Source organism: Osmia bicornis, chromosome 2 (assembly GCF_907164935.1).
Source record: "Osmia bicornis bicornis chromosome 2, iOsmBic2.1, whole genome shotgun sequence".
NCBI lineage: Eukaryota > Metazoa > Arthropoda > Insecta > Hymenoptera > Megachilidae > Osmia > Osmia bicornis.
The window spans coordinates 8,204,851-8,229,549 of NC_060217.1; the positions used below are offsets into that span (position 1 = coordinate 8,204,851).

General features: G+C 30.7%; 4 protein-coding genes across 32 annotated transcripts; 3 read left to right on the forward strand and 1 right to left on the reverse strand.

Annotated features, from left to right (window-relative positions):
• The first annotated feature begins 3,293 nt into the window (after positions 1-3,293).
• Positions 3,294-5,906, forward strand: LOC114875649 (calponin homology domain-containing protein DDB_G0272472-like). 2 transcript variants are annotated; one of them, XM_029186178.2, is made up of 3 exons: positions 3,294-3,568; positions 3,741-4,982; positions 5,101-5,191. In XM_029186178.2, exons 2-3 carry the CDS (start codon positions 3,769-3,771, stop codon positions 5,102-5,104), a joined length of 1,218 nt encoding a protein of 405 aa, XP_029042011.1. In that variant the 5' UTR covers positions 3,294-3,568; positions 3,741-3,768; the 3' UTR covers positions 5,105-5,191. The 2 variants fall into 2 exon arrangements, with proteins under 2 accessions (XP_029042011.1, XP_029042010.1); XM_029186177.2 differs by having other exon boundaries at positions 3,741-5,906.
• A 750-nt stretch (positions 5,907-6,656) lies between these two features.
• LOC114875642 (WD repeat-containing protein 3) lies at positions 6,657-10,616 on the forward strand. The gene is made up of 14 exons (XM_029186132.2): positions 6,657-7,030; positions 7,101-7,310; positions 7,372-7,569; positions 7,643-7,801; positions 7,883-8,088; positions 8,177-8,312; positions 8,405-8,595; positions 8,661-8,856; positions 8,935-9,162; positions 9,239-9,508; positions 9,583-9,825; positions 9,901-10,073; positions 10,137-10,359; positions 10,449-10,616. The coding sequence occupies exons 1-14, from the start codon at positions 6,860-6,862 to the stop codon at positions 10,611-10,613; spliced, it is 2,769 nt and encodes a 922-aa protein (XP_029041965.2). The 5' UTR covers positions 6,657-6,859; the 3' UTR covers positions 10,614-10,616.
• An 84-nt stretch (positions 10,617-10,700) lies between these two features.
• On the reverse strand, positions 10,701-13,276 carry LOC114875651 (KICSTOR subunit 2-like). Its single transcript, XM_029186181.2, has 10 exons — positions 13,170-13,276; positions 12,826-13,080; positions 12,391-12,537; positions 12,159-12,310; positions 11,955-12,095; positions 11,741-11,879; positions 11,482-11,675; positions 11,252-11,402; positions 11,050-11,160; positions 10,701-10,994 (listed from the first exon to the last, which is right to left on the reverse strand). The coding sequence occupies exons 2-10, from the start codon at positions 12,904-12,906 to the stop codon at positions 10,824-10,826; spliced, it is 1,287 nt and encodes a 428-aa protein (XP_029042014.1). The 5' UTR covers positions 12,907-13,080; positions 13,170-13,276; the 3' UTR covers positions 10,701-10,823.
• A 396-nt stretch (positions 13,277-13,672) lies between these two features.
• On the forward strand, positions 13,673-24,648 carry LOC114875644 (cytoplasmic dynein 1 intermediate chain-like). 28 transcript variants are annotated; one of them, XM_029186139.2, is made up of 14 exons: positions 13,673-13,792; positions 14,213-14,333; positions 14,407-14,503; positions 14,574-14,679; positions 14,766-14,896; positions 16,299-16,430; positions 17,968-17,988; positions 20,146-20,193; positions 21,670-21,822; positions 21,902-22,058; positions 22,184-22,556; positions 22,631-22,862; positions 22,974-23,401; positions 23,515-24,648. In XM_029186139.2, the coding sequence occupies exons 2-14, from the start codon at positions 14,232-14,234 to the stop codon at positions 23,674-23,676; spliced, it is 2,142 nt and encodes a 713-aa protein (XP_029041972.1). In that variant the 5' UTR covers positions 13,673-13,792; positions 14,213-14,231; the 3' UTR covers positions 23,677-24,648. The 28 variants fall into 28 exon arrangements, with proteins under 28 accessions (XP_029041972.1, XP_029041977.1, XP_046146000.1 ...); XM_029186144.2 differs by having other exon boundaries at positions 16,299-16,406; XM_046290044.1 differs by having other exon boundaries at positions 16,371-16,430.
• The last annotated feature ends 51 nt before the right edge of the window (positions 24,649-24,699 follow it).

Here is a 24,699-nt window from a genome sequence, read left to right on the forward strand (position 1 = left end):
GCTAGGGCTAGAAAAGTGATCATTTTAAAAATCTTCATTTTGAAGATATCGATGTAATAAATATTTAATATAATTTTTCTGAGTTGACACTTGAATAGTGGCACCCAGTTTTAAAATTAAGAAATTAGGAATTAATAGACTTTCAAATTTTTTAATTTGAAAATTTGAAGATTTAGAGATTTAAAAATTTCAGATTTTCCAATTTCCAAACTTTCACATTTAGAAACACAGAAATCTAAAAATTTTCAAATTTACCCATCTCTCCTCGAAACTATATGTACAACACTCGCCGGTCCGTGCACCTTCGCGAGCACAGTTGCCCATCACTGTCCCAAATGATCAGCCCAGCGTATGCAAAACCTGATGACGTTCGTACAATTAACAGTATGCGTGCACGTATGTCCATGAGAACGTACGATGCATATATTCATCGTAACAGAGAATCAGAGTGCGTTGAAAGGGTGGTAGAATCCGCAAAGAACGGAAGACAAGAGAAGCATCGATGCCGGACAAAACGAAATGTTTGGTCGTGGAAGAAGAAGCCGGCAGATATAATGGATATCTTTATTATCGAAGGGAGAGGCAATGCCGATGGGAGTAAAGTCGTCGTGGTATTACAACAGCCCAACGACGACGTTCCGTTCCACCAGGCTAACAGAACTTCGGTCCAATTGGTCTACCCTTCCTCCCTCCCCTGCATAAATATTGATGAAAACGATACATTTATACGCGAACGACAAGTCCGTCCGCGGATAAAAAGTCAAGAGATTTATCGGGATACGGCCTCGCGACGACAGCCATTTCTGCGCCGATCATACATCAAGCAGAAAGCCTTCAGGCCAATTCTGAACGAGCCTGATCCTGGAACGATTCCTATTTCCAGACTGATCCACGTCTGATTCTTCAAAAAGTGTTGCAGAATTTTTTTAACCCATTTGCATCATTTTATTGGAACAGAAAATGAATCTGTATCACGGAAATTTGTTTTGATGACGGAGCTCTTAAAAATTCTGTATTCGGTGTCTGAGCCAATGTAAGCTTCCCGTCAAAATTACAATTTTGAAAATTCCTCTTTCCCCCTATTTTCTTTAGAAAATACTCTACATAGGCATTTCTAGGGAAAATAGCGGGAAAGAGGAAATGTAGGAGTAAGAGTTAGATTTTCTCTAAATTTTTACAAAATTGAAGAAAAATAATAGAAAGATCCTCCCCCTGCGCTTACTTTTAGCCGAAAAAGTCTACATTGCCCCGATGCACTAAAGCTGTACATATGTACGATTATCTAATGTCCTATGACTTTTGAACCAGACTGTACGCTTCTATAAAATGAAATATTTATACATTCCACAAATAGCAACTTAATTAAGTTACACCTGAAACGATTTAATTAAGACGGCAAAACAGTTGCGGAGAGGAAATGATACGAAGTGCCGATTGTGTTTAGGAACACTTCTTTCACTTCACTTGCTGGCATGTTTTGTAAGCATCATTAGAACCGGTTCCCTTGAACGCGTGGCATCGAATGAGAAACACGCCAGGAAATTATTTAAGACTTTGATCTTGCTAATTTAATAGGGAACTGTACCGCAAAAAGAAGGTTAAAGGAACGGCACGAACAGAATCACTGCACGCGTTAAATTTGATTTGCTTGTGTTAGTATCATACGTAAATAAAGGCAATTAAAATCTGTATACTCATATTTTGATATTTCATTATAATAATTATTTTTCCTTTTTCCTTTTAATTACACGTTATTTATAAAACATTATTTTTTACAAAACGACGTCTCTTTTCGATCTCATCAATTTTCTTATAGAAATTTATATATGTATTTTTGTATACAATAATTTTGCAAGAATGAGACGTTGCTAATGCCTTTACAAAGAAATATCGAGCTACGACGCGCAAAGATAACATTGATGCCGATTACGATGCAACCGATCGCCTCACCGAGAATGTTTTCTTACAACAAGATCCCCGGATGGGCAGGGTCCCCAGACCCCTTTATTGGATTTAGTCCCCTAATGATTTTGTCAAGCCGGGATGAAAAGAACCTGCCAACATTCCGTCGTGACTCGTTCTGCATTCGAATTTGGCGCTGTAACCACGCTTGCCTAACCGTCCAGGGAACCCCCTCGTAAATTATATTTCACGGATCGTAACCCATCACCTAACACAATTATCCGCGAGAAACAACCGACAAGGAGATGATCTTTTAACGTTATTCAATATTCAGGCTTGTCATCTTTGAAAATTTCTTATTAAATTCAAATTCTCCTCCAACTAAAAAAAACATTTCCGACAAAAGGTTTTCTTTAAGAACATTATTTTTAAATTCTATAAGTAGGCTTAACAGGTAAATCAATATTAATAATCAATATTTATAATCCCGTAAAAAAAGGAAACTGAAATAGACAGATATCAAGGTAGCGAAGATTAATTGAACATCAAGAAGCATCGAGCTGCTTGCCACAATACAGAAAACACAGGTTCCCAATTATTTCCTTAAATGCCTCAGAGTATCGGCCGTCGGTTATCTTGCTGTTACGTGAAACTAATAAATCTTTCTCGCGGTGGATACATACATATCGTTTCTTTCTTTCTACCATCGTTCCAGGAATGAGGCTCTCGATCATACACCATTAATTATCCACACAATGCATGAGGATTAAGTTTTTCTGATGTTGGGACCGCCGAAAACGTAGGTACGTGCGCCTGGCGCATCACCGGACGTCAACTCTAAATGGAAATGTCTTAATTATCAGAGCACGTAGTGGCTCAACAAACAAAAAGCATCTTCAACCGTTGCCTACACCGTCCCGCGACACAGCTATACGCATCTCCAACGATTTCAAGTAAGATTCTCGTATAAAGAGGAGACGCGTTCGAATGCTGTGATACCACTAAAAGTAATGACATTTTTATTGGTGACACGAAAGAAACATTGGTAACAATATGTCATCGTGCAACGAATAAGTCATGAGAATTCTTAAAACAAAAATTAATATCAAATTGCAAACAATTTTTTAACTAACATACTGAATTAATATAAAAGCTTGGATGATAACGTCTACTACTGCATTACCGACTGTTTTGAATTTGCGCGCCTAAAATGACTGACCTGCGCATGCGCACTATTGCATTATTCAATATCTTCCTTTCTTCTTTTTATTTTTTTAATCACTTTTAGCGATTGGCCAATTCGTTTCGATATCTATACGATCTATGCGAAAAACATTAGCCAAACTTCAAGACTACGAGAATGAACCAATGATTGTTTCTACTTTTTGCGCAAGTGCAGTAAGTGCAGTCAATGCGAACAAACCTAATGTCGACCGACGTGGGTAAACGAGCAGCAAATAGCTCAACGTGTAAATTAATTTCGGCGAAAGCTAAGAAATTGAATTCATGGTTAACGATTCAATTTGTCGATCACACTGCGTTAACATGTGACATACAAGAGAAAGATAACGGCTGAAAGTCTGCACATTGCAGCAAAAATGATTCTGTTCTAAAGGCTCGCAGTATCGTCTTTTAAGATCAGCTGTCATAAGCAGACGATAGACAGGTAAAATTTATTTACTATTTGACATTTCTGTCCTGTTCAATCTTTTAACAATTAGTATATATTTAATAGTTTTATAGAAATTAAATAAATATAATTTCAACTACCCCCTTTCATCTTTTTCAAATTAGGATTTACACTTTCATTTTAATTTATCTGCTTTCTATAATTTTAGCATCTGCTAATTATTGGATCATAAGGTCATGGAATTGACTGAAACTAATGTACAAATAAGAGATCGTTCCATTAACTTAATCCCTGTGTACATTAAACAAGAGAACGATGAACACGAAACAGATTTCAATGATGTCGAAATAATCAATGCAGCTCAAAATTTCTGTGCTATTGAAATCAAGGAAAGTAAAGAATGTACTGCAATTAACAGCAATAAAGAATCAAATGTAAATAATAAAAATTGTAGGCAACATACAAACAATTTAAACTCTACATTAAATATAGTTCATCAAAATGAAAACTGTAACATTAATGGTATATTAAATGGATCAGTGTATCTGCAAAATTTGGACTATGAAAATATAAATATAGAGATACAGAAGCCTACAGATCAAATTGCTGAAGTTTTTATCGATCAAAATGAACAGCCACAAACAACTAATTACAGTGTTTCAACTGTTACTATACCGAGTGAACTTCTAGGATTGAATCTTAACATAAAAAAGGAAAATGAATTAGATCAAGAAACGGTTTATGCTACAGAATGGTTATGCAGCGTGAGCGCTGAAAGCGATCTCCGATTGAAAGTTTCTAAAAATACCAAGGAGAAAGCAAACATTTCTACCGACATTGACGCTACGATAACACTATTAACAAAGCAGAAAGATCGGATACCAGAAAATAATAATAACTTGAAAACCAAAGAAAGTACGCCTGAGAGATCTAGGAAACAACTGAAGTTAAGATCAAACTCATTACAGGATTACAAGGAGAAGCTGAGGAGAAAAGCAGAGTGTATGAGGGAGAAGAGAAAAAAATTATATGAACAAGAAAGCGAAGAACAACGCCAGCAGAGACTAGCAAAAGAAGCAGCTAAGAGGCGAGAAATGAGAATGTATTATGAAACTCCCGAGCAAAGAAGAAAGAGATTAGATGTAGAAGCAGCGAGGAAACGAGAATACAGAATGTATAACGAAACGCCTGAAGACAGAAGAAAAAGATTAGATCGTGAGGCAGAAAGAAGAAGACTGAAAAGACTTTCATTATATGCTAGTGAAACTCCTGAGCAAAGAAGAGAAAGGTTAAACAGAGAATCTGCGAAACGAAGAGAAGCTCGACACAATCAATATGCTAAAGAGACAGAAGAAGAGAGAAAAGAAAGATTAAAAAGAGATGCTTTAAGAGTTAGGGAAATGAGATTTACTAGATCTGCTATTGAAACAGAAGAGGAGCGCAAACAAAGGTTAGTAAAAGATGCTCTGCGAAAGAGGGAGGTAAGAATGCATGGACGACATTCGGTGAATAATAATTTCACTGAACTTCAAACCGTTCGCAATTTTGAAGAATTAAACAATGTGCAGATAAAGGAGAATCCTGATAATCAGTTGGGAGGTCATTATTTGAACAACTGGATGATGTGGTTCCAAAATTCAATTGTTCAACCAGTTCATGTTGGCGAACAGATCATCAAATCTCAATTAGAAAATAACGAATAGAAAAAAGTTTGTTACACAAGTTTTAGTGCAAGAAGTACGGTGTTTTAATATACATATATTAGGCAAATTATATAATGTTTAAACTATGTATAATTTGTACATGCTTTTTCACACATTTGTGCTTAAATTCTGTGGCTACTGCATTAACGTACTGTTTGCAACGTACAGTTTATATTAGCAATAATTCTTATACATTTTATATTTATAAATTTTGTAATAAAGCAAACATCTGTTAATTAGTACATTTATTGAAATAAGAAAAAAAGGTCAATGATTGATATAAACCTTTGAGATGTTCAATACTATTAAACTTTTTATATCTTAGAAATGTATTAAACTTTTACCATTTTAAAAGATGTACAAAATATAATAAAATTATTGTAATGTTATTCTATTATTTAATATGAATGAGGAAGAAAGAAGTTTGTTAAACTGTTAAGATTGTAAAGAATTCAAATTATATGTTTGTAACATAAAAAAAAAAATTATTCTTAACAGTGCCTTTTGTTTACTATTTTGCGAAAACAATTTATATACATGTATATATTATTTAAATATGGATGAATGATTCCAGGGAAATCTTAACTTCCACTTGGAATGAATGTACATTGTAATGAAATCTTTTCTACAGTTCCTTTGTATCGAATAAAACAAAGTATATTATCATGCAACTTTGATTATTTAATTATTACCCTGTATTTATTTTGTACTTATTCTGTTTGAATATTATACTTGATATAACTTTTATACAAGACAGAAAACAATTTCAAGAATGGAAGTAGTTAATAATTTCAAAAATGTTTTTTTATGTTATTCATATGTAATTGCTAAAAGTTGTTATCTTCGATCATTTATAATAATATAATAAGTTTATAATAAGAGTATTTTAAAAACTTACCTTCCATTTACAATGAAGAATCGACAATAGCGTCCAATACAAACACTGAAGATCAGACTCGTCACGTTTTGCACCACTCGCGATAATAAAAATATTGAATTTATCAAGAAATATTTTTTACACTTATTATTATATCATATTTTTACATAAAATCAGACCCTACGACATAAGTATATATCAAACACAAATTTTCCAAAGATATCAGTGGTAATCGTACTTTCTACAATTACTTAAAAACGAGGTACTTTATTTAGGAATTGTTAAACAACTTGAAACGCTAATATGAATTATCAAACACTCAAATGTATACTTTATGGTATTCAATATTTTTATTTTAATTACACTTTACGAGATCAGATAGATTACATTCCCGTACGCGTACTTTGAAAGATTTTAAGCAACTAAACGTAGGTTTAAATCAGTTTAACCATTATTGGTCCTTCTTCGACCAATGACCGTACTCCTTTATTTCAAATGTTTGAACCAGAATTACCCACGTTTTAGCCGAGTTTGTAACCTAAAACGTAAAACAAATACATATTGTAACCTTAATTAATTGATGTTAAATAAATAATATTTTAAATAAAAGATTGTTATTATTCAGGAAATAATTATGAATATATCTGTTATAAAAACAGTCTCGTAACTTGAATAATATACATTTGTTATAAATATAAACCTTTTTCTACATAAGCACCTTTTTGTTGTTATATTTAAGAATAAAAAATGGGTTTAACAAAGCAATACTTAAGATATGTACCAGCAGGAAATGCAAACATAATTGTTAGTCCTTCTTGCAATACTGTATTTGTAACATTACAAGGACAAGAAGGTAGATTTGTAGCAGTTGGTGCATGTGAACATGTTTTCATATGGGATTTACGTTTAGGAGAGAAGGTGAACTATAAAATGTTTATGTAGTTTCAGCAATAAATTCGATAATCATTATTATATTTTTCCATTTTAGGCCCAAGTATTATCTGGAGACAAAGTAAATGTTACGTGTTTAGCTACCTCTCCTAATAAGCAACATATAGCGGTTGGTTATGCGGATGGCACTATAAAAACTTTCAATTTAGCATCAGGAGAAAATACAAGTATATTTGTAGGTCACAGATCTGAAATTACAACTCTAGCATATGACAGTAAAGGACATAGATTAGCTTCTGGATCAAAGGTAAGATATTTAATGTAGGATAATTCACATAAATTATTAATCTGTATTCATTGCTTTTCAGGACACAGATATTATCCTTTGGGATGTAGTAGCAGAAACTGGAATTTGTAGATTAAGTGGACATAAAGGTGTAATAACTAAACTTGTATTTATGAGTGATTATAATATCATTATTAGTGCCAGCAAAGACACATTTGTCAAATTCTGGGACTTAGATACTGAACATAATTTTAGAACCCTTGTTGGTCATAGAACAGAGGCATGTAAATTTCTAATAGTTAGATTCTTCTATACAACTGTAACCCATAATAATCATTGTATTTTTTCTTCAGGTTTGGGGTCTAGCTTTAATTAAAGATGATCATTATTTAATAACTGGTTGTAATGATAATGAATTACGAGTATGGAAAATATCTTTTATTGATAATGAAACTGTAGATATTCATTTGCAAGAGTTAACTCTCACTGATGATGCTGAAGTTAGCGACATGGTACATTTCTCTTAACTTATATTTATGTATACAATTTATTTACAGTTTCTATGTTTAATACAAATATTATATTTGTAATAGAAACATCCTTTGAGATGTGAAAAAGTTGGAAGCATATTGCGAAGCGGTCGTGGACGAGTTGTATCTCTTGAAGTTGATACAACACACACTGTTATTGGATGTCATGGAGTGGATAGTACAATTGATTTATTTCAAGTATTACCTGATGCCAAAATAAAAGAAAATGTCGTTAAACGCTTACGAAAAGAACGAAAGAAAGCAGAGAAGTATGCGAAAATGTTTCTCTAAGTGTATTTATACAAATCAAATATTTCATAAATATTTATTAATGTAACATATATGTTTTAAAAATAGAACTGGAAGCAATGTAGAAGTAAATTACTCAGGAACACCAACTATAAAAGATGAGATCATTCGTTTACCTATTATCAAAGTATCTGCTAAAGCTAAAGGGCTCGATATGGTAATGGGTAGAGGAGGTGAACTCAGAGTAAGTTGTAGCGAATACTTATTTCTTTGTTTAACGCATTTTTCGCAACTTGTTCAGCTCATTGAATTCATTTTTGTTTATTACTATTTCAGATATGTATTGGAGTTAATAATAACTCAATGGAATTATATTCTCTATTCACACAAGAGAAAGATGCTGAAGTAAAACAATTAAGATCAATGACAAACCACGGTCACCGTACGGACGTTCGTGCTGTTAGTTTTAGTTCTGATAATTTGGCTTTTGCAACAGCTAGCGGAGATTCTGTAAAATTATGGAACAGGTATTAATAATTGATTAATAAATGAAAATTTGTAAGAATATTCTTAAAATCATATCGTTTTCTAGACCAACCCTGGCGTGCTTACGTACTGTGGAATGTGGTTATGCTTTGACTCTAACATTTGTACCAGGAGACAGACATTTAATAGTAGGTTTAAAAGATGGCAAAATGTTGATTATTGATATTACAGCAGGTGATGTTTTGGAAGAAGTACCTGCACATTCTAAGGAACTTTGGAGTGTCACGCTATTTCCCGACAGGGTATTCCATTTTATTCTATTTTTATTTTATAATTTAATTGTGAGTATAAATTTACAGTCACTATTGACAATTTTACAGAAAGGAGTAGCTAGTGGTGGAGGAGATCAAACAGTAAAATTCTGGAATTTTGAACTTATTGAAGATCCTGACAGAGAGATAAAAGCGAAAGTTTTGTCTGTTTTACATTTAAGAACTTTGAAACTAGAAGATACTGTATTATGTGTAAGAATAAGTCCTAACAATAGATTTGTTGCAGTCGCACTACTTGATTCTACTGTAAAAATCTTTTTCCTTGATACTTTTAAGGTAATCATTTAAAAGTACAATATAATATTTACTTTGTTAGAATGAAGTATCTAAAAATTCTACAATCATGTTTCAGTTTTTCATTTCACTTTATGGACATAAGTTACCGGTATTGTGTATGGATATATCTAGCGACTCATCACTTATTGCCACTGGTTCTGCAGATCGAAATATTAAAATTTGGGGTTTAGATTTCGGAGATTGCCACAAATCAATATTCGCTCATGATGATTCCGTCACGGGATTGTCATTTGTTCCTGGGACACATTATGTTTTCACATGTGGTAAAGATGGAAGAGTGAAAGAATGGGACGCTGATAGTTTTCAAAAGATTGTGACATTGCATGTAATTAAATTTACTACAATAAATAACGAATTAATGAGTGTAATGAAACATTATAATAAAATTTATCTGCTCAGGGACATGCAGGAGAGGCATGGAATTGTGCTGTTTCTCCAAATGGTGTTTATGTTGTATCCTGCGGATCAGATAAGGTAGTTCGGTTGTACGAAAGAAGTTCGGAGCCCTTAGTTCTTCAAGATGAAGAAGAAGAAGAAAGAGAACGTCAAGAAAATGAATTAGCTACTGGAGAAAGTACCGTTGTTCCAGGACAGAAACAACAGTCTTTACCTTCAAGAAAAACTGTCTCTAGTGAAAGAGGGGTAAGAACTAATGCGTCGAATGTTAAAGTAACTATTCTCCCTCATCATATATAATTCAATTTTTATAATTTTTAGGCTGAATTAATAATGGAATGTTTAGACGTGACTGCAGAATATAATGAACAGTTATCGAAAGCAGTAGCAGCGGGGATCGATAAAGCGCCTCCTGTTCCTTTGCAAATGCAAGCTTACAATTGTGAAACCATAGATGATTACTTTTTAGAAACGATTAAACGGATCAGAGCAAGGTAAAATATGTTTATATAAATTGTATATATTAAATAGAATAAAAATTAATTATTATTTTTTAGCGATTTGGAAGAGACATTATTATTATTACCTTACTCGGTTGCGTGCGACATTCTTAAGAAGGTTCCTAAACTATTGCAGTCGGATTATCACACGGAATTAATGTCGAGATTAGCCCTGTGTTTAATACAAGCCCATCACGGTCCAATTATAGCTACAGAAGAACTTTTGCCTGTGTTAGAAACCGTGAAAACACTTGCCATCAAGAAAGTTTCTGACCTGAAGGTAGGAATAATTTTTCAAAATATAAATCGTATTTTTAATATTCAAAATCAATAAAAGTTGCTATTAAAAGTAATTTTCTTTATTTTTAGGATATGATTGGTTTTAATTTACACGGGATGATGCATATACAACGCACTATCGAAGAAAAAGAAGGAATACAACTTTTCAGAGATGCAACCAAAAGCAGTAAACGTAGAAACAGAGTTAGAAGAAATAAAGAAAAAGCATTGAAACGAGCAATCATGTCGTTGTAATGTTTTATATTTAATAATGATGAAATTTTGTACATACTTTTAATAAAAATGAAAAAGTTATTTCCCGGTAAAAAGTAATATGGTACAAACAGTAATAAAAATTTTATTTCTGTACAACATTATAATAACATTGTTATTTAAATAAGTTTTGATTCTTGCGCGCTACAATCTTTGGTTCTGTTGTAACATTTATGTGTAGTTCATGATTTTTCATTTTGATAATTTTAATGATTCGTACACCTTATTACACCTAATTTGCATACATAAATCGGTCATAAACGAGGTTACATGGGCTTCCTTATCCTTTTGTTTGCCACTTTCATATACGGTAACTAAAGTCATTCTGGGATCAGTATTAAACATTGCATATACACACGCATCCTGTAAAAGAATTGGTTAATACGATTAATTAATTACTTTTAAACTAATAACACACCTTTGCATTTTTACTATACACAATTTTATCCATGGCAAGAAGTTCCGTATATCTTTCTTTAAATCGCTTTTGTATATTATCCAAATGAATTGATGGTTTTTGTGCAAATACCTAAAATAATAATTTTAGAAAATAAAATTTTCTTTGTCAAAAATATATAGAAGATATTAAATTTAGTCGTTTATAATCTATATAAATTTACACTAGGACAACTGAGGACAACGGGAAACTGTTCAGTCACATTTGGTTCTCTGCGAGGATGCCTGTAACCTGGACCCGCATCTTCGACTCCTCGAGAATCAAATATTATTAAAACTGCTAAAACGTCATGTTTACGTTGAAAACTTTGTATTCTAAAATAAATATACATTAGTTTTCGTTGATCGATGATTTAAAGAATTTGATTACATTAAAAAATTAAAAATGTATTACTTATGATAGTAATCCACATTTTGCTTGCTCATGATGCTTCTCATTTCACCTGGATTAGCTTGCTGACTTAAGGTAGTATGAAAATATAATGAACATTTAGCTAATATGTTACCGCGTAATTTCACTAACCATTGGTATAATGCTGGTTGTTGGTTTGCTTTCAGAAAAGAAGCACTGAAACCTAATTTCCATGACTGAAAATGTTATATGTGAAGATTAAATATTTTTATAATTTTTATTCATTATGTACATTACTGACCTCTTTACTTTGTAAAGTTCTTTCCCATGCTGACATTCGTGTTTGTGCACCATAGAGAGCCATTAATGTTAACAAAAACCTCCAATGTTGAAGTTCAACTTGTGCTTTTGTTAACTGTACTAATATTTCACACTCTAATCTAATCAAAATATACTTTAATTTTAGGATATTATATGACACATCACAACACAATTTTATTTTTATTTATACTTACGTTAAACTTGTCTTAATAGCAGTTAATGCTAAATGTGAACAAGATAAAGAATGGGCTTCTGCTATTCCTTCAATGGATTCTAATAATTCTTGATATCTCATGGCTTTGCTATTTACACTCATGTTATACATTTTTTCATAACTATAATAAAATAACAGTGTAAAAAAAACATTGAATAATATATCGAAATAATAATATACTGACAAATCTATTAGCTGTATTTTTGCTGTTATGTATTGGCACAATTGATTAGAAACTTCAGCAACTGTTGCTCCAATGGAATTGGTTCCTCTAGTCATTTCTTCTACCCTCTTCAAATCAGATTTTAATAATTCATACACTGTTCTCAGTGAATTCTAAAACAATGAAAGCTAAATTTTAAATGAATTTTATAATCATTTCATAAATTAAACATTATTTTAAACTTGGTATTTACATCTTTCCTTAAAAATCCTTTATTTTTAGTATGAAGGAAACCTAAATCTGCATATGAATGTTCTGCTACAGCTATTTGAGGTAAATGCATAAGTAACATTCCCCATGGACCCATCTGTGTTTGACGGCATGATCCACGTTCCTTTTCCTAAACATAAATTAATATAATTATCTTAGACTTAATGTTGTATTAACAATTAACATTTCATTGAAAATCAAAGTAAACTATGCTTAAATAATCTTTCGTGTCCTATAATTACTCCATATTTTATAATTTTGCTTTATGATATACTGATACATAATACAGTTTATTAAGATAAACATTATGATTTCATTAACATTGAACAATTAGAGTTATGTATAAGTTAGAATTCCTTTGAATAAAATTAGGAGTAAATAAATAATATGAAAGTAAGAATCTTGAGTAATTACTTACAACTAACTCCTTAGCTTTATCAGTACACAATTGAGCAACTTGAGTAAAGAAAGTATTGAGAAATTCTTCTTCATGCTCCATTCTTTAACTATTCCTCTTACGATTGTTACAAAATTGTTTGTATTTATTTTGACAGTTCATATTTTTAATGCAATACCTATAGGTATCTTCTTCTTTATACATACATGTACTCGAATACATATAATTGTTGTAACGATTTCTAATCTCTTTTAATTTTACAAATCAATTAAACTCCTAAAAATGAATTAGAAATTAATATAACCTAAATAGAAAGAAAATAATCATCTTTTCTGCAAAATACATTGTTTTTATTCCTGTTATACCACAGATAAGACATGAAGTAGAGAAATCATTTTATGGGAGTTCGTGTCCCACAATCTGAAATACCGACAATCTATTGCGCTAGAACGAAGATTTCAGGAACTAAATTAAATTAAATGATCTATGGATCGCATTGATTGATAATTAAAATAAAAAAAATTTGTTGAATGTGTTGCATAACACTTCGATCTCTCCTAGTCTCTTCCTAATATCTAAAGGCTCTCCTTCTTTCAACATCCAACATTCTTTATTGTCTAAGCTTCTGTAGCTTTTTAAAATAGAAAAAATAGCTTTTTATCTAATATCAATCTAATCGTCCTGAGCTCTCAAAATAAGAAATGATCACCCGCAAAACATTGTTTTATCGGTGATAATTTCAGGAATGCAGCCAAGCTATAAGAATGTTTTATTGCTGCCATCTGCTGAATGCATTTCTAAGTTGCATAGATAAGCATATAGCAGTGACTCACTGCAGAAAGTAAATTAGTATGAGATATTGATACGGTGGTGCTGTTGTCGCAATGCAAAAGATTTGCATGCGGGCGGGTCAAATAGATGTAGAAGAAATCGAAACTACGGCAGTTTTTTGCATTCTTACTTATAAAAATACATTTTACAACAATAGGTGAATGTTTCTTATGTTTCTTATAACAAGAATACAAATTTTTTAGTCAGTTTATGGTGTTGGTGTTGTTGGATGACAGATGGACATTCTTGACCGAAGCCCCTTACCGAATATTTTAACGGGAATACATTAATTGTTGCATTTTTAATACATATATAATATTGTCTAGCATTAGCACGATATTTATTTATTTAATATTTGTGAAAATCTTTTATTTGGATGCACATCTTGCGGTATAGAACTGACCTGAAACTGACGTCACCGGACAGAAATCAATAATCGCACTAAATGTGGACAAAGTTCCGTTAATAAGTTTCAAGACATTGATTAGCTGCATTATAATCTCTGCAATGCTTTGTGAACCGCTCACTGTGTTTTCCAAATAACTTTATTAATGAAATGTTTATAAATATTGTTTAGGTGTTAAGAAAACAGTATAATGATGTCTGACAGAAAAGCAGAACTTGAAAGGAAGAAAGCCAAACTCCAGGCTATTAGGGAAGAGAAGGAGAGGCGTAGGCGAGAAAAAGAACAGAAAGATGTAAGACTATTTTATTTAAATATGTTTATAATTTTATTGCTTATTGATTTAAATTTATTTACATACTTTCAAGATTGAGGAAGCCACGGTTCGTGCTGCAGGAACAGATAAAGATCATCGTAAGGAGTTGGATGCTATGCTATCATCATTGGGTGTAGCACCAGTATCAGGTACATATTTTCTCATTATAATTTTGCTGTTTGTTTAATTCATTTTCTCATACATGTATTTTGTTTACAGATGTATTGTCTAGTTTATCTAGTATGAATTCCTTGACCCCGGAACAAAGTGCTAATGCTACTCCCGATGCTAGTCTACAACCATCTAGTATAAATTCTGCTCAAAGGTATTTATATTAGAAAGAGCAGATTTTACTAATTGCATGCTATAAAGTGATATGTGCATTCTATGATTTCTACTTTTTTTTTATAGTAGTGCTGGAAGAAAGAAGAATCGCGAACTTACTATTGTATCAGTAGCACATACCAATATTCCACCGAAAGAACCAGTCGTTTATAGCAAACAAACACAAACTATTCAGACAACACATACATCGCACGACGGTGAGTTAGTGTATTTATTTTACATTATATTGATCTGCATTCAGTGTTGCTTTCCAATTGTGAATTTAAAAATATATTTAAATACTAGAAAATTATCAGCACTTGCATTATACTAATCTTACTTTTATTAAATAAGTAAGATACTAAATTTTCAATTTTATAATTTATGCAAATAATTCAAATTTTTGTCAGTTTTAAATTGTTCTGAAATATCACTTTGTTTAGATATTGAGTACAGTAAAGTGGGTGGTGTACACAAAAGTGCATTATCTTAAAATATATCTTTAATGATATCACTTCATTAATAAAATAGTTATCAAATGTTGATAATCTTGTATAATATTTTAATTAATAAGATGTGTTGCATATAATGCACAAATGATTTTATTGTGGTAACAGTGACAGTTACAGTACTGATTTATATTGTGTTTTATGATTAATTTTAACTAATGAGGAAACTTACATATTCTTAAAATACACTTATACAAAAATGGCATGTTACTTACCACTAGTACTATTGTCATTTTATTTTTTTTTCTTGTGCGTGTTAACATTTGCTGAATTAAGTTTTCAACACTTTTTAAATGAATAAAATAAGTATTTGAGAGGATTTCGTTTACTATCATGCATAATAGATTATGATATTTTCACCATATGAAAATGTTATTAACTTATAATTCATTACATAAATTAATAATTGTTTTTAAGTGACAGCAGATATATTTTAAAAGTTTTATCTTAATTGTATGTCTTAATAATAATAGTAATATGGATTTAATATTGTGCTATTGGAGGAATTCTTTGTCTATTGTAAAATAATAAGTATCAGGTGTCTGCAAATAAGGGATATATATTTTTGGAGTTTGATTTTAATGTTAGTATTCTAACACTAAAGCAACAAAGTTTCTAGTTCTTTTGTTTATCAACTTTGTATATCTTGGAGAAGGAGTAGTAGATATGAATAACATCCAATACACAGAGGTTGTGGACATAAATATTAATTTTCTTGGTGGTGGAAACTGTATTTCTCATATTTTATACTTCTATTTTATCAATCCGCAATTTCAGTTAGTTTTGATATAATTTGCAAATTTTTATTTATCTTGTTATTTATTTTAATAATATAAAAAATAACAAATTGCAAGCTTTTCTTATATTTCATTTTTCATACCACCTACTTTACTACGAGCTTCTGACTAAAATATAAAATTTAAAATGATTTTCTATAATTGCCAAAATGTATCCACAACTTTAAAAGAATTTTTAATGTAATAATGGGATGTACACAGTGCGTGTTACGTGCGTACCCCGATACCTAACTGATTTTGCGGCATTATTAAGCGTACCGTATTCCATTGTCTTTGCTATACAATCGGTCAAAACAACCGGTGTTGGACATAAGGACTGTCCGCATCTTCTTCTGCATACACCATCTACTCCTGTTCAACAACACCAACTCACTCTTACTCCGCAGGCTACTTTGAGGCTGACTGGTGGCGTCCCAGGAAAGGTGGGTCTGCACCAAACTACCTATGTATGTTCTGTCTTCTTTTTTATTACCCTTGCTATAATTGTTGTACAACAATATATGATAGAGGTAGATACATTGGTATCCATGTTTAAAACAAAGAGGTGTAGAATCAGTTTAATTTTCCTCATTTTCATTACCTTCCATGGTTATAGTTTCATATATCATTTAGCGTTATTGAAAGTTATTATTATTTCTTGATTCTACAACTCTAATTACGCTACAAGTGTTGTATGTGGTGGTAGGTATGTGTATTGAAATATTAAGGCTTCCAAATGTGTTATACACATTTGATAGAAAATATTGAGCAGAATTTTGAAAAAGTTCTTCAATTATATATTTATGGTATACATTTTATCTATTACTTCCATATGCAACATTTATTTGTTTGCATAAACGATAAGCTTCTAACATGCTTCACATACTTTAATTGAATAATATACTAACAGTTTATTGAAGTTACATAGTACATTAACTATAGGCGTCCTGTTTGTTGGGAAAATTAAAAAATTTTTGCAACAAAAAGTCAATGTACCTTGACTCATGTGTGCTAGTATTAAATTTATCAAATATACATATAAATTAATTATCGTTTAATAATTTATGAACATGAATATTTTTAGACAGCAACATTGCTTTAATCATAGTAGCAACGTTTTAGATATCCAGTTCTTTGATACTTTGTTTAATATTCTAAAAAGAAAAGCAATATTGAAAAATATAATTATTTTTATTTGTTATAACGTGCAAAATGTAGTGCATTGTAGACATGTTCAACATTTTAACAAAGCTTATATTTAAAAAGGATAGCAATATTTACTTTTGAGAAACTTAGGGGGGTGGGCATAAGTGTGACAAGTGATGTAAGTGAGATATTAAATCTTTATAAGTAAGCATCCATTGGTAGTCATAATAGTTTCATTACTTTATGTTACGTAGTTAATAATATATCAATTAAAATCAGTAATAAAATACATTTCAGAGAAAGTGTTGAATTGTGATGAAGATTGAACTTATAATTAAACTTATATTAATTGAATTGTATTCCAATGATATAAGAAGCATTGAATATGTATGTTTCCTCTTACATGTAGGATCACAGCATCACACAATATAAAACTTTACAAATCTATACTCACCTAACTACATTCAGCGGATAAAAGTCTTTTTTGTTTATGTTTTTTGTGCAATTATCAATTCAAGTCTATTTGACTTTTATTGTAGTGAAATAAATAATTTCTTTGAATGTAGAAATAGTATGTTTTAACTTACAACAATAATAATTATAAAAGACTATAAAAAAGAATGCTGCAAATGTTCTATAATAAATTAATAAGACTTAACTGTATTTTTTAAAGTTTTAATTAAAAACTTGTTGTATGCTATAATATGAAGTATTTTTGGTAGTTAAACATTTCTTTTGTATTATAGTAACGATATTTTTCTTAAAATATTTATGGTCTGAGTGTAGAGAGGTGTTATTAGTGTAGTGCATTCTTATGAGATTGTAACTAAGTACAATTTTTTTCCCTCCCCTTCTCAGCTCATGCATTCGACTATTACGGTAAGTTATGATTTCTCTTGGTTTTCAACAAGTTTTAGGTTCAGATATAGGTTTAGCTATATTTCGTTTATTACTTAGGATTAATAACATATATCTATGAAAACTCAGTTTAGACGACAATATAATCATTATAATTATTAAATTACATTTCAAAATCTTTAACAGGAAGAAAACTATTACGTTGATTGATTTCTTATAAAAAATGATTAATTAGAGAATGCACTCTCTGTTTATTTCTCAGTTATTGACAAAATTTTTCTAGCAGAAAGAAGCAAAAATACTATTTTCTAAATTTGAATAAGACTCATATTAGTGTCTTAAAACTCTCCACCCAGAACTTAAGATATCTCTGCTATCTTATAAATTGCTTTGGACTTTTTGGCTCTTTTAATTTTTATGTTCTATTATTATTGGGTGTGTTTACTTTCAGTTACTGTATGTATTACTTTTTAAGTATTTATCTGACATCCCGACTTTTAAACGGAAATGATTTGGCATTTATACATTTATGAAAGCACTTAAATTAAAACAATAAATGCGGATTGTATAATTTGTTACTCTGAGATTGAAAATTTCATTTGAAATACATGTTTCTAAATATTTAACACGAACCAGTACTCACAACACTGTGTACAAGAGATGTACAGAAGGTATTTGTGAAGTGAGTTTGCCCAATGTAGTTACATATTTACTGTAGAATAATAATAAAGTTTTTCTTATTTTAAGGTATATAAGAATACTGAATGTGTAATTTAGAATACATACTTTACACCAGTATTAAATAAGCATGATTATTTTTAGTATTTACAGACTACCTTTGGACTATTTAATTTTATTGATAAACTAATTCAGTTTTAATAAATGAAATCTTTTGTGCGCTTTACGTAATTAATGATATTTTTTTTTATAAAAAACGACTGTTCTTTAAATAAGTAAGTAATGTAAAAGTTGCTGAGAAAAATATTTATAATGTTTAAATGAAATTTTGGTAGATTGTTTGATATTGTTTAGAAATGGGACTGTCTGAAATATAAAAATGCTTTACGTACAAATATCCATTGGCAAATCTTGTCACAACTTAACGCACCTTCCAGAGTTCTCGGCTCGGTTATTATTTCCATACTTTTTGGGATACTACAGTGTACTAACATGGGAGCGGATGTTTTGGTGTTGGGATCAGTAAATATCATAAGTTATACTTTAAAATAAATTTTTTTTTAAAATGTGGCTTAAGCTTTTAGTGTCGCTAAAGTTCAATTTAATGTTGCTTGAAAGAACTTTTAAAATATGAGTACATATTTTAAATATGGCTTTTCAACAGCACGGTTTCTTTTTTATAAAAATAATTCAAGAAAAAGAAACGATTGAAATAGACAAATTTTTACATATTTACTTTACACTGATATTAATATGTTTTTCCAACAAAACGTTTGTATCTTGATGTTGATTAAATTTTAGATTAAAAAAATTATTTTCTTTCAAAAATTAGCAGTAAATAGTAAACAATTGTATTGGAATGTAAATTAGTAGTCGGAGATGTCAGTTTTCTATATTCAAATATTTAAATGTTGCAAATACTTCCTTATCTTTATTTATTTGTTTTTTAAAATTCTTTTTTATTATTATTTTCAAGATATTTTTTCAAAATTTGCTAATTGAGTTTTATGATGAATTCATTTTACAAAAACAATACTATTTCAAAATTGATACAAAGATATCGATAATAAATATTAAACAGTTTAAAGGAATTGGAACTTCAAAAAATTTAAATTCATTGAAAAAGTGAATTATATTTGAATTTCAAAGTTAAAAAGAATTCACTTTTTTTGTTAATTTTTTAAACAATATAATAAATATAGTGGCATTAATAGGTATTCTACGTGCATGTTTAATTATATATACACATACACATACACACTTTCTAGCTAATTGTTGATGTATCTTATGGTAAAAGAAAAATAATAACAAATAGATATTTTGCATAATTGTGATTATAATTAATCAGTAGCAATTATTTCAAGCGTATTTTTAGTGTTCTAGTTAGATGCTTATGATATACATCAATAATTTTCTACGAGAGATATAAGATTAGAAAATAAACAGAACTAACATAATGTTAGACAAGATTGATTGACATTTTCTTTTCCCTCCTTCAAGACGAGTACAATCTAAATCCTGGTTTAGAATGGGAGGACGAATTTACAGGTAGGTAATCCTCTCTAGAGATGATTTACTCTACCTAATCGTATTACAAACACATCAGAGTTACATTCATTATCACAAAAATTGCATTTCAAAGTAACCTTCACTTAATTTTTTTTTTCCTTTTTTTTCGTTTCTCTTCAATTATTGTACCTACACATATGCACTGAAAGGAGGGAACATGTACTATCAATTTACACTAAAAATTGCTTGATAAATCGTCGAATTGTTAGGTAGTTTAATTACCTGTAAAAAGAATATCTTCGCTTTAGTTTTAATTACGCATGCATAGATAGTACCTGTAATTTTATTCACATTAGGTGTACTAATTAATTCGGTGCCTTTCCTATTTTTAATTGAAGATTTATTTTTATAAAATCACAGTATCTCCACTTGAAATAATCGTTCATATTTTTGCGCAATTTTTCAAATTCACCGATGCGCGGAAAAATATTCAAATTTAAAATAGCGATGCCAAAGGTGCCAAATTGATTTTCACATCCTAATATATCATTCACTATGCATGAACGATGTAATACTATAAACTACCATCATCTATTTCTGTTTCGTATTATATTTAGAAAGTATTTCTTCGTTTGTGAAATTATAGATTTAGATTTCCTTCCTTTTTATCATATAAAAATTTGGTATTTAGTAAATGCTGCATGAGACTTGGGAAGTTGCGTTAATATATCTCCACTCAGCATTTGTTTTATATTTATTCTTTACATTTCATTTAAAATTCGTTGTTGAAAATTTATGAAAAACAGTTTTTGAGAAACATTTATTATTTAATAGTACATTACAAAACGCAACGTTAAGAAAAAATCATCGAAACATCATTCACTTTCTTTGGCTCACTCTTTCATTTCATTTACGTTTTATGCTAATATACGAAGGGTGGAGAGATACCGTTTCAAATCATTCTAAAAGAAAATTATCATTTTTTTATCTATATAGTCCCACCAACAAGCAGTCCACCTCTTTTTTTATACCCAACTAATATCGGTGCATGTGATCTCAGCCTAATAGTTATTTTTGCAGTATGTTTGTTTATTTCTCGATCAGTTTCTTTTTATTGATTTAATTAATTTTATGCTTTTACGGAAGCCTTCCAAAGAGAGTTGCATCCTTTTTTAAACTTGACGCTTCCACAATTGATTTGCGAACATATTTTTTGTTTGTTCTATTTATCTGAATATTTCAAGAACGTATGAATTTTTTAAATTCTGAACGTCATCTATTAAACGTTGTATATTTTGCAAAGTTACCATTCGAATGCTCGTCGTTGCTCTTATTTTTGTTTTTCAAATTTCTTGCAAATTTAATGTGTAGTGTCCAGCTTATTTTTAAGTAAACGTAGAGCATCGAATTTTAAAGTAGGGCAATTGCCAAGAGGTAGTTAGATGTATGAAAGTTAGGGTACTCGTGGCGGAACCAGCTTATTCACCACAGTTTTGACATTTGATGATGGCCAAGCCGAAGATGAAGAGAACAGCTTGCCGCATATGGATGGTTTCCAAAGCAAACTTCCTCCTGGTATTCTTCCCCATGGTTTACCCCAAGTCAAAGAAGTGCAGCCTGCTGTTACACAAGTGGAGCAAGAAAAAGAAAAAGAAAAGCCTAAAGAAGGTAAATTTTTAATCAATTAGTCTAATTTATGTTTGTTAATAATTAACAGTATATTACCTGTATTTAATGTAATTTGCAGTAAGGGAACTCAGTGAAGAGGAGAAGCAAATGATCATATTATCTGAAGACTTCCAACGATTTCTTGATCGTACTAGTCGTATAGTGGAAAGAGCATTAGGAGAATCTGTTGATATTTATACTGATTATACTGGTACCATGGATGGTGAAGATGGAATGTGAGTAATAATAAATCTTACATTTAGTATGGAATTCAAATTGTACTTTTTATCTATCTGTAGGTCTTTAAAATGTTAAGTATGAAATACGTAACCAGCTTTAATTAATTTGATCCATTATTTAGGGATGAAAAGAGTCATCAACGTCTATGGTTAAACCGGTCATTCTTCTGTGACCGATGGTCTCGCAACCGTTGTGTAACCTCAATGGATTGGTCACCTCAGTTCCCGGAACTCCTTGCAGCTTCCTATAACAACAATGATGATATTCCAAACGATCCAGATGGAGTTTGTTTGGTTTGGAATACAAAGTTCAAGAAAACCACACCAGAATTCATCTTCCATTGTCAGTCTCCAGTGATGTCAACTACGTTTGCAAGATTTCATCCTAATTTAATCTTAGGAGGTACTTATTCTGGTCAGATTGTTCTCTGGGATAATAGAGTACAAAAGAGATCTCCTATTCAACGTACTCCATTATCAGCAAGTGCACACACTGTAAGTTTTATAATTTATGTGATTTTTTCTTGTAAAAATGTGTTTTCAGTGTTTATGAACAATTATAATTTCAGCATCCTGTTTATTGTTTAAACATTGTTGGAGCTCAAAACGCACACAATTTGATAAGCATCTCAACCGATGGGAAACTTTGCTCTTGGAGCTTAGAAATGTTATCACAACCATTGGAGACATTGGAACTCCATACTAAACAATCAAAGCCTATTGCTGCTACTTGTTTAGCGTTTCCTTATGGCGATGTTAATAATTTCGTTGTGGGTAGCGAGGATGGAACTGTTTATTCCGGTAAATAAACTTTGAAATTTAGATCACGGGACGATACCTAAATCTAATTGTTGCTAACTGTTTGGATAATAACATCTAGATATATTATGATGGTTTATATTTATTTTGTAGCTTGTCGTCATGGTACAAAAGCTGGAGTATTAGAAACATATGAAGGACATCAAGGACCAGTTACTGGAATCAGTGCCCACGCTGTACAAGGCGGAATAGATTTCTCGCATTTATTCTTAACATCTTCCATTGACTGGACGATTAAATTGTGGAGTCTCAAGGAAAACAAACCTTTGTATTCCTTTGAGCACAATGGCGATTATGTTTATGATGTCGCCTGGTCACCGACACATCCAGCTTTGTTCGCTGCTGTAGACGATTCAGGACGATTGGATTTGTGGAATCTTAATCAGGATACCGAAGTGCCTACAGCTAGTGTCCTGATCGATGGATGTCCGGCTCTTAATAGGGTCTCATGGACCCCTAGTGGGTTACATGTGACCGTTGGGGATGATACTGGAAAGATTTGGGTGTATGATGTTGCTGAGGTAAAAATATTTTATTATTTTAATTTTAAAGGTTGTTATTCTATTTAACCATCTTCTAATTATGTTTGAGGGAAGGGTAAGTGTTACTAATGCAACTATTTATTTAAATATAGCATTTAGCACATCCAAGGATCGACGAATGGAACAAATTTTTGTATACTCAACAAGAACTGAAACACAACAAAGCAGACGAAGAATTGCATAAACTAAATCTGAGGGAGCCTGCTTCCTTAACTTCTATACACCCCTTGTTAACCACGGGCCCTCTAAGATAAAGATATTATTTTATTCAAATGTCATTGTCACGTTCGGTTTGAGTACCTTAAACTTAAAAATCAAATGAATTTAACCTATAATCTGAAAGGAACAAAACGAAAGTGTATTGTATTAATTGCAGTTTATCGATGTATCTTTAAGTATTTGTAGAGTATTTTCATTCTGTATAAAGCATTCAACAGGAAAAAAAAACGTGTGAACATTTAACACGTATATTTGCTATGTCTTTAAACGGCTATAAATTCAACATGTCTAGTAGGAACAGTATATGTTTATTAAAATGCAGTAAGTACATTAAGCATCTATGCAACATATCTGTGCATGTAAATAATCAAAGCTATAAATACCAATGAAATTGATGAATTACGAAAACGAGATATAATTGACAAAATTGACAGTACGTATATCAAGATAAATTATTATAACGTCTTAGTTGCTAATATTTATAACTGTTATTTTTAGAATCATATTTCAAATTATTGTTTTAATACTAATACTCCTTAACCAACGTATTAAAAGTAACATTATAAGAATAACTTTGAGACGTTTATTATTATTTATATTCTTTTAGGAATTTAATATAATTTAAGTAATCGTAATTTGTTTTCTGTATAGTTCATAGTATAATAAATATAGCAAAATCTAGTAAATAAAAATGTATATATAACAATTACTTTCGAGTTATCATAAACTACTGGGCTTTATCTAACAATAAAATGTGATACTGTTATTATAGCACTGTGTTGGAATGCGTACTTCTGCTCAAAGCATATTTTAAATGTAATTTTTTTTATAAGAAGATTCATTTAAATCGGTAAATTCTGCTGGCTGCGGCAAAGCATAAATTTATCAAATAATTTTGTAATGCATATTTTTTAATTTAATTTTTAACTAAGCAACGATTATTGTCTATATAAGTAAATAAGTTGATTTTCCTTATTGCTGCAAATAAACATTTATTTTGAAACTGACGGCGTAAAGTTTATTTAATAAAAATAAAAATTTTTTTATTTGAAATAAAA